Below are 11,311 nucleotides of genomic sequence, written 5' to 3'. Positions count from 1 at the left end.
CCCGGCCGCGGAAAGACTATTTCAGATGACACGGCGCAGCACGCGACGAACGGCATGAGCCGCATGTGAATTGATATTCAGCGCAGAAGGATTCTTTGTCGGACAAACCCAAACTCCAACACGTTAGATTAATTTCACATGTGAATTGATATCCAGATGAAATACGTAATACCGTAACTCCGAAATTTGATCGACATTGCAGTGAAATCAACTAGTACAGCGCGGCCTACATACACGCTCAGCGCAGACTACGCAGTGCCGGCAACCGAGGCGAAGGATAGCAGTGAGCAACGTGCCGTTCCTCACATTGCAGTCCGCCAGGGTGCTGCCGTCCTCCAGCTGCTTCCCGCCATAAACAACCCGCAGCCGGCCCGGCGGGATGCGCTCCTCGTCAGAGATCTTCTCCTTAACGCTCCAGACGGTGTCCGACAGCTCCAATTCTCTCAGGTAAAGGCGCTTGCCGCTGGGCGCCCTGACGAAGACCCCGACGGGCGGCGGCGGCCGGGTAACGGCCAGGTGCAGCCGGCTCTCCTCCTTCACGCCGTACTCCTCCAGGGTGCGCCCGTCTTCCTCCATCATCTTCCCCGCGAAGACGAGCCGCTGCCGGGACGGGACCGGGTTGCCCGGCAGCTTGTGGTAGATCTTTGCCTTGACGTCTCTAATGGTGTCCGAGCTCTGGACGTCCAGGGCGAGGGCCTTGTTGGCGTTGGCGGCCATTGTCAAGATGAAGGTCGAGGTGGAGCGTGGTGGACTCGCCGTGGATAATGCCGTAGTCGGCAAGGGTGCGCCGGTCATCTAGCTGCTTCCCGTCGAGGGCCTGGCATTGCTGGCCCTGGATCTTCGCCTTGACGGCGTAGATGGTGTCTGACGGGTTGGCCTTCACGGGGATGGTCTCGCCGGATTGGGTCTTCACCAAGACCTGAATCTGCTGCACGAGCAAGCAAATTAACCAAACCAAATTAACATCAGCGCGTATGTTCAACGGCAGGCTATGATTTAGGTGCATGTTAGCGTTGATTGGTAATTAATGAAGATACCTTGTTCTTGGTTGGCCGCTTAGCGTTGTAGTGTGCGGCAGCGTTACCCATACCGCTAGCTGCTACTAGGTAGCAAGGGATCGGATGATCAGCGGGAATAACCACAAATTGATCTGTACGAGTTCTTTCAAAAAGGATTGAAGAAAAAATAATTGTCAGGGATCGATCATCACAGGCGCACGTATACGAAGGGTTTTATAGAGATTATAGAAATCTCTTCTTCTTGACATGGAGATTGTAGAAATCTCACCTTTGGACTTGGACGCGAATCGGGTAGATATCAGAAGAAGGAAACCTGACGAGTCAGGAGTCAGTTACCGGAAAGGGGAAAAAAAAGACAAGTCATGAGACGGGCTGGCGATATATCGGTCGACAGGCCGTGCCACGAAGCGTCCATCTTCGAGGCGGATGCGAATTAAGGTTTGGTTCAGCCGGGCCGTGCCCATGGGCTTGTGATTCTTCCACACGAGAATTATAGGCCCGTGTGCATAACCAAAGTTTGCAGGGACGGAGATTCCTCTCAAAAGAAAAATATGCAGGGAGGGAGATCATCATGGGTTCACGGAATTCATTCACGCGAGCGTCAGGTATCGCGGATGGTAGTGGTGGAGCAGCTTAGTATATTGAAGGATTCGTTGCTCTTCCCTCTTCGGGATGAATGCTACGGTGTAGTACTCCAACCAGATTTTTTTTCTAGCAAACACACGCTACAGACGCAGACGTTCACAAATACGCACACACACTATACCTATGAACACTTCCGAGAGACTGGTCCGGCACGTCTCATAATTGATGCGTACGTCACTTCCCTTGAAAACACAACGCCTGTTAAATTCTGAAATAGATCTAAAAAATATCAAATCGGAGACTTAAATTTGGATGGGCTCGTTGTATCGTAAAGAACCAACTCGCACCGATACATGGTTGTTGATGCTGGTTAGAATATCTCCACGACAGTTACTCGTTGACATAGGAGTACAGTAATACAGTTTGCTGTATAACATTTGGACTCTGCATCCCACGACAGTATCATGATCTCAAAGCAATTTTGGATACAAGGATCGTCTTGGGAAGAGAAATACCCAATCTTTTATTAAAACAAATGCACCCCCCGCAACATGCAAAAACAGGGAAATAAATAAATAAATCAATAATAATAATAGACAAAAGTTCATAAGAGGCCCACAGCCCATGACTGTTGATAACCGTTGCCGACTAGGAGGTTGGTACAGAATCGAATCAGATCGAGTGGAAAACAGCCGTGCACGCAAGCAGCGCCGCGACACCGCCGCCCTCCTCGCTCACATGCGGCTGCTCATGGCGTTCGTCGCCTGAAGCTGCGCCGTGTCAGCGGCGAACCCGAGCCGCTCGGCGGTGGCCGGCCTGAACACGGCCTCAGGATCCTTGTCGACGACCTCAGCCAGCCTGGGCCACAGCCGGGCAGTCACCAGCCACGACCCGTCCCCGGTGGGGCTCCGGATCAGCGTCATGGCCGCCGACCCGAGCCGCCCGGGCCTGATCCACGGCATCACCATCCTGGGCTTCCCGAACCCGAAATCCCCTTCCACCCGGAACGGCACGAACGCCGAGACCACCAGCGCCGGGCTCCCCGTGCCGAGCCCCACCGCCTCCGTCCACTTCCCGCCTTCTTCCCGGAACGCCCCCTTGTGCTCCTCCATCCAGTCCACCAGCGCCTCGTACCGCTCCTGCCTCAACGCCTCCCCGATCGCCGCCGCCGCCATGGCCGCCACGTCGCCGAGCGGGGAGGCCGAGATCGTCTCCACGGCGGCTTCCCTCGACGCGTAGGTCAGCACGTTGCCGAGGTAGGCGGTGGCCGCGCCGGGGTACTTGCCCATGTCGAGCACTCGGCGGCCGTCCACGAGCCATGCCATGCGGCAGTGCGTGTCGGAGGTTCCGACCGCCGTGGCGAGGAGCTTCCACACGTGCGCCGAGAGCGCCTCGAGCCGCGAGGAGCCGGATGCGGCGGCGCGGAGGCGGTCGACGGCGGCGTTGGAGACGACGTAGTTGCGGCGCACGAGGGTGGCCACGAGGAGCGGGTTCGGGAGGCTGCCGGGCGCGTCGTAGCGGACGAACTCGGCGTCCATCGACAGCGGGTACTGACATGGGGAGCGTGGGAGGAAGAGGGACGCCCGGGCGAGGTGGCTGAGGGGGTCCGGCCATGGGAGCTCGCCCGTGCGGAGGAGCTCGGTCCAGGCGTTGGGCAGCGCGGTGAGGCCGCGGCCGTCGAGGAGAAGGTGGTCGGAGCCCCAGGTGAGCGCGAACCCGCCGCAGGCGAACCCGACGAGCTGCAGCGACAGCGCGAGGCCGCGCTGGAACGGCACCTGGATGCGCCCCAGCGAGCGGTCGGCGTCGAAGAAGTCGACGTCCGCGAGCCGGGTTCCGGCGCCGGCGCGGGCGATGACGAGCTCGGCGCCCGCGTTGGAGCAGTGGATCTCGGGGATGCCCGTGGAGGCGTTGGGGACGATGCGGCCGGCGAAGGGGAAGAACCGGGAGAGGAAAGCCGGGAGTGCGGCGCGCGCGGCCGCGGCCACGGCGGGGAAGCCGGCGGTGGGAGCAGGGTAGACGGAGATGAAAAAGACGTGGAAAGAGCCGAAGATGAGGTCCAGGTTGGACACCGGGAGCACCGCCGGGAAGCCCCGCGGCGGGTCGGAGGCGCGGACTAGTGTCCGGGAGGTGATCTCGACGTCGAGCCGCTCGGCCGGCGGCATGGCGTCGCGTCACGGCTGCCGCTGTTATGCACGGACGCGGGGTCGGTTGGCCGTTGGGTTGGCGCCGGGACACGTAGAACGGACGGCGTGGAAGGCACGAGATGGGATTTATCGTCGTTTGTATGGTGTGGTTTGGGCGCAACGCAACTTGGACCCAATTCAGACAGCTCGGCTGCTAGAGAATGGGCACGTTGGCTGAAGAAGACAAGTGTAGACAGCCAACGCCGAGGGTTCAACAACCACGATTTTCTTTCGTCAAACTCGTTTCCAGAAGAGGAAGGGGCAAATTGGCGAGTGATTCCACTGCGGTTTCGAAGTTCATTATTCTGCTTTACTGTTCACTTCCATTGCAATGTAGACTGATGTGACAACCGAACATGTCAAATCCTTTCCGCGATCTTTGACCATGCGATGGGAGAAGAAGTCATGATCTCAAAAGTAGGCGGGGCTGTTTCCCAGAGAGATCAGGCATCTTCTTCTCTCACCGTCTGTAACTCAATCCTGCAATGGCATGTCCAAATCCGAAACTGAACATGTACGATCCGATCGATTATGCCAAATAGAGTTGTTTACTTTTCTGCTGAAGCCCCGATACAGAAGGTTCCTAAAGGATGGGTAAAAAATAATCCAAAACCTCTGGCACAGGACAAATGCACAGATCCTGGTTCACATGCTTTGGTAAAGAATACTACAAACTCCAGATGCTACAGGACAGGCAATTACATGTGCAGGGATCCTCCAAATGATATAAAATCCGAGAACGACAGCTATTGTCAGCTAGCTCTTCCTCATCTTCGACCTTGCGTACCTGCGGCTAGAGTTAAGGGAAACAAGGATCTAAAATGGTGCATGGTTTCTAGTTGCAGTCAAAGGGAATTGCTAGGTAATGGAAATAGTAGTTCTAGCATCAACAGCTTAGCAAAAATGCAACAAATCAGGTTGTCGGCAACACAGAAAATAAATCAAACGAGCAGTATGTTTTGATATGCGGAAGATGCAAACTCAACCAGCATAGCCTGGAAAACTAAAAAATGAGTATGTACTCGGGGGTAAAATCAGTAGATAATATTAACATGGAAGAGATGTAAGCCAGATCAAACCCACCAAACCATAAAACAGACAAACTGTGATCACGATGCCATATAGTAGTAACATGTAGATGTAGCACATCCACGCCAGGCATGACACTACGCATCTACACCCCATCAATCTCAATTACCCCTGGTTCGCAGCAAGAAGAGGCTGAGCTCCTGAGGCGGGCTACCGCCAGCGGTGCCGGGGCTGATGAGATGGTACGAGACGGCGTCCTTGGAGCCCACGATTCTCTGATAAGTCGCCCTCATATACAGCACTTCTGCGCCGCCGCAGTCTTGCTGTCCTCCCTCATTGATCTGTTCTGGAGCCTCTACAGGAGGAAGCGCCCCAACACCAGCCGTCATCGTCCGCATGCTCTCCAGCACGCCCCGCTCCCAGTCCGTTGGAGGCCGGCGGATTGCATGTCCCACGTCCTGCCCATTGCAGGACGCCTTCCAAACGTTCCTCGATCTGCCACCAGTAGCCTTGTCGCCCGCAGCACCCGATCTGCCGCTAGAGCGATGGCACTCGAGCGCGATACGGAGAAGGCCGGATGCCATTTCGGCAGCAAGGGACTGCATCGGCACGGAAAGTTCGAAGAGGAACGGCGGTGGCACCGAGGCATCGCGTTGCACGCAGAAGGTGACGCGGCCACTGCGACTCCCGAAGATGGTGCCCACAATGATGGTGCAGGGCCGACCGTCCTTCTTGGTTATGATCGAGGCGGCTGGGTCGATGATGCTGTCGGACAGGTGCTCCTCCGGCTGCCATGGATCCTTTCTGCCAGCACGGTTGTCCGTGAAAGAAAAACTGAGGCGATTCTTGGCAGCATCATCGCCCGACTGCTGCTTACCGGAGGGGATGCAGGAGGAGAAAATTGGCGCGAGGCACAGATAGTTAGAAGCAGACGTATTCTTCTTCATGCTGCCTAATCTCTGTAGCTACTCAGCTCTGCTTCTTGGTGCAGATAAGCTGAAGTGATGGCATGTAGAACAGCATTTGAGATCTTATTCTGAGCTGGTGCAACAAGTGAGGCGATGATATATGTGCAGGCGTGAAGACTGAAGAGCCATATAGATGTGGACGCAGGACATTGGAACATTGGAATCCAACTTAACTATGTTGTTTCTGCCTATGTCATCACTAGACGAAACCTCGCATTGTTTTCTGTGTGTGTTCTTGGATAGATGCCTCATGCCAATCCATGTGTTCTTTGGAAGAAACTACAAAGGTCTATGCACCTTGTTGTTTCCACTGAACTAGAAACGATAAGATAATGGCATGGAATGCTGTTTGGACTTCTCGAAACAGAGAAAGAACACGAGTAGTGAATTTTACATGATCTATGTTTGTAATAGAGAAAAAATGGAGTAGATAAGGAGCACATACTAACTATGTAATGATTAGTACCCATCATATCTCGGTACTGTAGTTTATTATCACCTGGCTACCTGGGCTTAGACAAAATTATCATGATCATTTTCTTTTGTCAGTCATTGAATTTTTGTGAAATAGAACTCATTTGCAAGATATAGTATATTTTGTTGCAACACCCTACCAACATTTAATGCTTGTTTGGAACACAAGAACTTGTTAGGATTGCAATCTCTAAATTTTGATATGCTAGTGAGCACATAGGATTGGGGACCAGTACCATCCCATTCTTTAGTGAGCATAGCAACTGTTTACGTGCAATGCATGTTTCTCCAATAAATATTATACTTTCAGAATATAGAAAAAGATGGGGACAGTTGTATTACCTGTTACTAACCCTTGAAGGAAAAATACGAGCATACATTAAACATAAGTCATAACAGTACGGTTGAGAGGTGATTAGCAGGGGGGTGCCAAACTGGCAAACATAAGAAATGAAAAGCATGCATTGTGTTGCACAACAAGGCATAAAGGATACTCGATACGCAAACCATCACTATCGGAAGAAGACAAAATGGTTCCTTGGAGGTTATTCATAGCCGCAGTAGAGGATTCAATATCCTGCAAAATACAAGTCATGTATAAGAAAACAATAGCAATAGCAATAGTAACATATAATTGTAACAAATGTGTATATTGTACAAGAGGCAAGTAAACAAGAACAGAGACAGTACAAGAAAAGTATGCACTTATTTTTAATTAGGGTAAAGTACTCACTACTCAGATGATTATGTTTCCTCGAAATGCAATAACAACATTTCAGCATGATTTTTCTTATCAACTGAGATGCTTTTGACAGTGGATTGGGCAACTAGCCCAGATTTATAATTCATAAGATTGTCTCAGGCAACTAACTAATCCCAGATATTGGTAATTCAATTATTGTAAAAACGTGGCACGGTTTTTCTTTTATTTTGAAAATGCTCAGTTTTAGCCTACCCCCTTCTCAATGTTACCTGTCCAGTTATGACAATTAGTAGATCATATAAAATCACTACAAACGTAAAGTTCTAGAATATCAGCATTGTTGAACCTTGTTAGTATAATAATCACAGAGACAATAGCACATATGCATTTCCAAAACAAACACAGTTGACAGTGTCATGTGTCTTTTGGTTATATCAACTATCAAGTCCACATCCTAATAAATACAGAGCCTTGGAACCTCAGAAAAAAAAACATAAATAATTTAACTTACCGTAAAATCAGCAAAAGCTGCAGGCATTCCACCACGGCGACGCATTTTAAGCACATGAAATCCAGGTTGCCTGCCAACAAGAAGCAATGGTCACTCTTTTTTCTTTTCCTGTGACTCCACTTTTATGAATATATTAGAAGAATTTAGGTAACATACTTCGAAAAAACTTCCTCTAGCTCTTCCTCCGTGCATGTTTGTCCCAAATTTTCAATAAATAAAGTAGAACAAGGTGGAATATCAACTGAAGACTTGTCTGGTTGATCCTGTATGGACTAGAATTTAAACATTTAAAGGAACACTCGTGTGGAAAAATAAAATTTACTCTTATGATTATCATTATATGTGCCATTATTAAATTGTGCACTTCAAAAACTGCCTAAAACTAGATGCAGAATGTACACATGCACAAAATTGTGACTAACTGTGATCATAATATGTGCATGATCTCACTTTCACGATATGTTGAATATAAGAGATTCAAATATTTATAGTAAATAAGTTAGAAGTAACCTAGTCTGCATGTGTACAGATCCACATCCTTGTCAGCTTGGTAAAAAAACTGAGCTACTACATGATTCCACAAAACATGCAATGACCACATTGCAAGAGTAGTTTGGTTGGTCTTTGATAATAGTCAGATAGTGTAGAATCGTGCAGAACTACTTGCATTGTCTCGTACCACTGCAGCAGTGTACATTGGGTACTACAACAATGATAGAACGTAGAAGTGTGATGAGTAAAGCTATGACACGAAACTCACATTTGAAGGAGATTGCCTCTTCTTCTGTTTGATCCCTGGTTCACCACTGTCCATCAAAGGAAATATGAACCATATATCACTAACAAACCCATGCATAATCTGGAGATATAAGAGAAGTTGCTCACTAGACCTAGTGTTCTGTACAGTGAATGCTAAATCAAGAAGAAAGCTTTTCTCCAAGTAAGTGTAACTTTAAGTGCATGACAACCTTTGATCCGCCGGTAACTCATTCTTGTCACTGGAATTATCATTTTCTGTGTCTGATGGCTCATCAGATCCACCCTCTCCTGGATGTTCGGTAAAAACAAAGAATGCATGTGAGATATATACTAAGTTGTACTGATAGTGCCTTGAGGAATCCCATACTTCGTTACTTGTATTTATTCATGCGTATGCAAAAGTCATCCTGCCACATAATAATTTCATAAAGGTGACATACCAAGTACATCTTACTGCTGCTAACATGCGAGCACTTAGTTATGGCATGGCATCATGCCACAAGAAAATCTAGAGTAAGAAGAAAGATAACTATGAAGTGTTTGTTCTGAATGTGGAATTCTAGATGTACTTGGAATTACAAGTTTGTTCTGAATTACAAGTTCTATTCCTCTTATTACAAGTTTGTTCTGAATGTGGAATTCTAGATGGTGGTGGTATTGATGATAACTATGAAGAGTTGAGGATCATTTGCACTACAGATGTCAGATAAGAATGACTATTACCATATTTGCCCTCGCCTTCATCCTCCCCTGATACATCATCATCACCAATGTGCTCATTGTCAGCATTTACCTCTCTTCTATTTACTCGTTTGTCAATAACCCTGTAGACATCACCACCACCTAACATGGAAATTGCAATCAGAATGGCATGGAAGTTTTCAACATATATTTGATTGGGGTGGTGGCGGTACAATAAGAAATTAGTCATAATGTATAAATAGTACCTCCATGACGTCTGCGTGAATTTGACTTCGCTAGCTCAATGTGCAAACAATCACCATTCTCGGGATCAAAAACAGTTCCCTAAAATGCAATAAAGTATTAGATCAGTGACAATGACAATCAAATGATCAACCCAATAAGCTATGAAGCTAGAAGGTTTATGAACAAGACACAAGTAGGTATAGAATTATTTCTCGCTAGTCACTACTATTGCTTACATTAAACATGTACTTTACATTAGAGAAGATGTGTCTTACACTTTTGGCTCATAATATACTCATATGGTCAAAGTATAAGAAGAAAAAGCATGAGAATCTAGATCACATTTTATATAAGTCCAATATATGGGTTTTGATCATGCAGCGAGAGCAAGACTGCTTTTCTCTTACAGTTTCCACTGATTTGATTTACTACTGTGAATTGTCCAACCGGATACATGATTTCAGCATTCAATTGTCTAAATTCGTACTCAAAATGGAGCATAGGATTTCTACGGAGCAGAAACAAGAAAAATGCAGGATGAACTTGACTCGACAGTCGATACTACAACTCACATTTAACGCGAGCATTGTTGACAAGGCCGCTTGATGAGTGAAGAATGACACGAAGGCAACAGCCTGCAGCATGGAAGTAAGGATTAGGGTTCAGAGACAGCATCAAGCAAACAGCGGTACACTGACATTGGCGTGATGTAACACACACGCATCCGGAGGAATAAGCAATAATCTGGATTTCGTTCTAGTCTGAAATAATCCTACACACAGCCAGTGTATATGGCTGGTATGGGACAGCGGAACAGCGGGAGCGAAGGGTTCGTCTGCCTTCCAGTTTCAACCTAGGCGAGGGATTAGTTTCAGAAAGGAGTACGCGGCACTGCGGCAGGAACTGAGACTTGGGGGAGAGGGAGAGGAGGAGGCCGGAGGGGGACCTGGTTGCCGCGGCCGGTGTACTCGAGGAGGCACTGGTCGAAGCCGGGGCGGCGGGAGAAGAGGTTGTGGATCTCGCGGGGCTTGACGTCGTCGGGGAGGCCGGCGACGAAGAGCGTGACGACGCCCTGCCGCTGCGGGTCCGAGTGCGGGTGCGGCGCGTACACGTAGTAGGGGTCCCCCAAAGGCGGCGCGGCGGCCGGGAGGAGGCGGTGGTGGGAGAGGCTCATCTCGACGTGGGGCGTGCGGAGAAGCGGAGGGAGCGGCGCCGCCGCGTGTGCTCTTCTTCCTTCGCTTTGACCCTTTTCCCCGGCGCTTTATTTTTTGACCAAGTTTTCACCGGTGCTGGAGAGGGAGGTCCGGCTTTTTTACGATCGATTTTTTTTTCAGAATTTTTTTAGAGAAGAGAAGTCCTTTTGCCAAAAAACAGAAAAATAAGGACGAATCAAAATATGCTGAACGGAAAAATAAGGGCAAATCGAAGCAAAATAGGATCGTTAACGAGCTAGTCCTAGATCTAAGGCTAGAGCAAGGTCAGACATGTCAATGTCCATGTCTCCATGGACCGCATTCAGTTCACGCCGCTGTCACAATTATCCGGCAAATGGTCCGGCCGAGGTTGACGAAGATGGCGTGGTCGTCAATCCCAGAAATTGGTCGGGGTCTTGGGGTGTGGTCTTTGGCGAGGCAACATCAACGGCTGGCGTGTAGTGGACCGCAGGCAAGGGCTTGGCGGAGCCTTAGGCGGTGCTGCGGACGGGCTAAGTTAGGACATCAAGCATGTACAAATGTAAGATGTCTAGGTAGGTGTTTAGAAAAATTAACCGGTTTTTGTTAAGCACTGATGCTTATTTAGACTAACCAGATGCCTAACTTGGCACCTCCTCTGTACAAATAAGCACTGGTGCTTAAAAATGTGATTGGTTTATTTTCGTAAGCACCTGTCTTAGCACCTTGCATTGTACATGCTCTCAAGTTAGGATATGTACGATGCAAGATGCTTAGCCAGCTGCTTAGAAAAATTAACCAATTTTTTAAACACTGGTGCTAGGCAGATGTCTAACTTGACACCTCTCCTATACAAATAAGCACTAGTGCTTAAGATGATGATTTGTTTATTTTCGTAAGCACCCACTTAAACACCTTACATTAGGATGTGCGGAAGCGGGATGGTTGCTGCAGTATGTTTCAGTTCTAAGTGTATTGAAT

General features: G+C 48.7%; 4 protein-coding genes across 5 annotated transcripts; all 4 read right to left on the bottom strand.

Annotated features, from left to right (window-relative positions):
- Positions 1-207: 207 nt before the first annotated feature.
- Positions 208-791, bottom strand: LOC100842197 (polyubiquitin-like). The gene has a single exon (XM_010231648.2). It carries the CDS (start codon positions 715-717, stop codon positions 208-210), a length of 510 nt encoding a protein of 169 aa, XP_010229950.1. The 5' UTR covers positions 718-791.
- A 1,222-nt stretch (positions 792-2,013) lies between these two features.
- Positions 2,014-4,142, bottom strand: LOC100841905 (rosmarinate synthase). Its single transcript, XM_003561054.4, has one exon. The coding sequence runs from the start codon at positions 3,764-3,766 to the stop codon at positions 2,339-2,341; it is 1,428 nt and encodes a 475-aa protein (XP_003561102.1). The 5' UTR covers positions 3,767-4,142; the 3' UTR covers positions 2,014-2,338.
- Positions 4,143-4,294: 152 nt separating this feature from the next.
- Positions 4,295-10,475, bottom strand: LOC100840294 (protein WHI3). Of its 2 annotated transcripts, none has more exons than XM_014897750.2 (10): positions 10,105-10,475; positions 9,731-9,793; positions 9,179-9,257; positions 8,955-9,074; positions 8,441-8,519; positions 8,233-8,278; positions 7,629-7,735; positions 7,473-7,542; positions 6,753-6,835; positions 4,295-4,574 (listed from the first exon to the last, which is right to left on the bottom strand). In XM_014897750.2, exons 1-10 carry the CDS (start codon positions 10,330-10,332, stop codon positions 4,544-4,546), a joined length of 906 nt encoding a protein of 301 aa, XP_014753236.1. In that variant the 5' UTR covers positions 10,333-10,475; the 3' UTR covers positions 4,295-4,543. The 2 variants fall into 2 exon arrangements, with proteins under 2 accessions (XP_014753236.1, XP_014753235.1); XM_014897749.2 differs by having other exon boundaries at positions 7,629-7,744; positions 10,105-10,473.
- Positions 4,807-6,742, bottom strand: LOC112269885 (protein MIZU-KUSSEI 1-like). Its single transcript, XM_024457345.1, has one exon. The coding sequence runs from the start codon at positions 5,761-5,763 to the stop codon at positions 4,978-4,980; it is 786 nt and encodes a 261-aa protein (XP_024313113.1). The 5' UTR covers positions 5,764-6,742; the 3' UTR covers positions 4,807-4,977.
- Positions 10,476-11,311: the final 836 nt, after the last annotated feature.

The sequence above is a fragment of the Brachypodium distachyon genome, chromosome 1, assembly GCF_000005505.3.
Source record: "Brachypodium distachyon strain Bd21 chromosome 1, Brachypodium_distachyon_v3.0, whole genome shotgun sequence".
Taxonomy (NCBI): domain Eukaryota; kingdom Viridiplantae; phylum Streptophyta; class Magnoliopsida; order Poales; family Poaceae; genus Brachypodium; species Brachypodium distachyon.
This window is presented reverse-complemented; position numbering and strand designations above follow the sequence as displayed.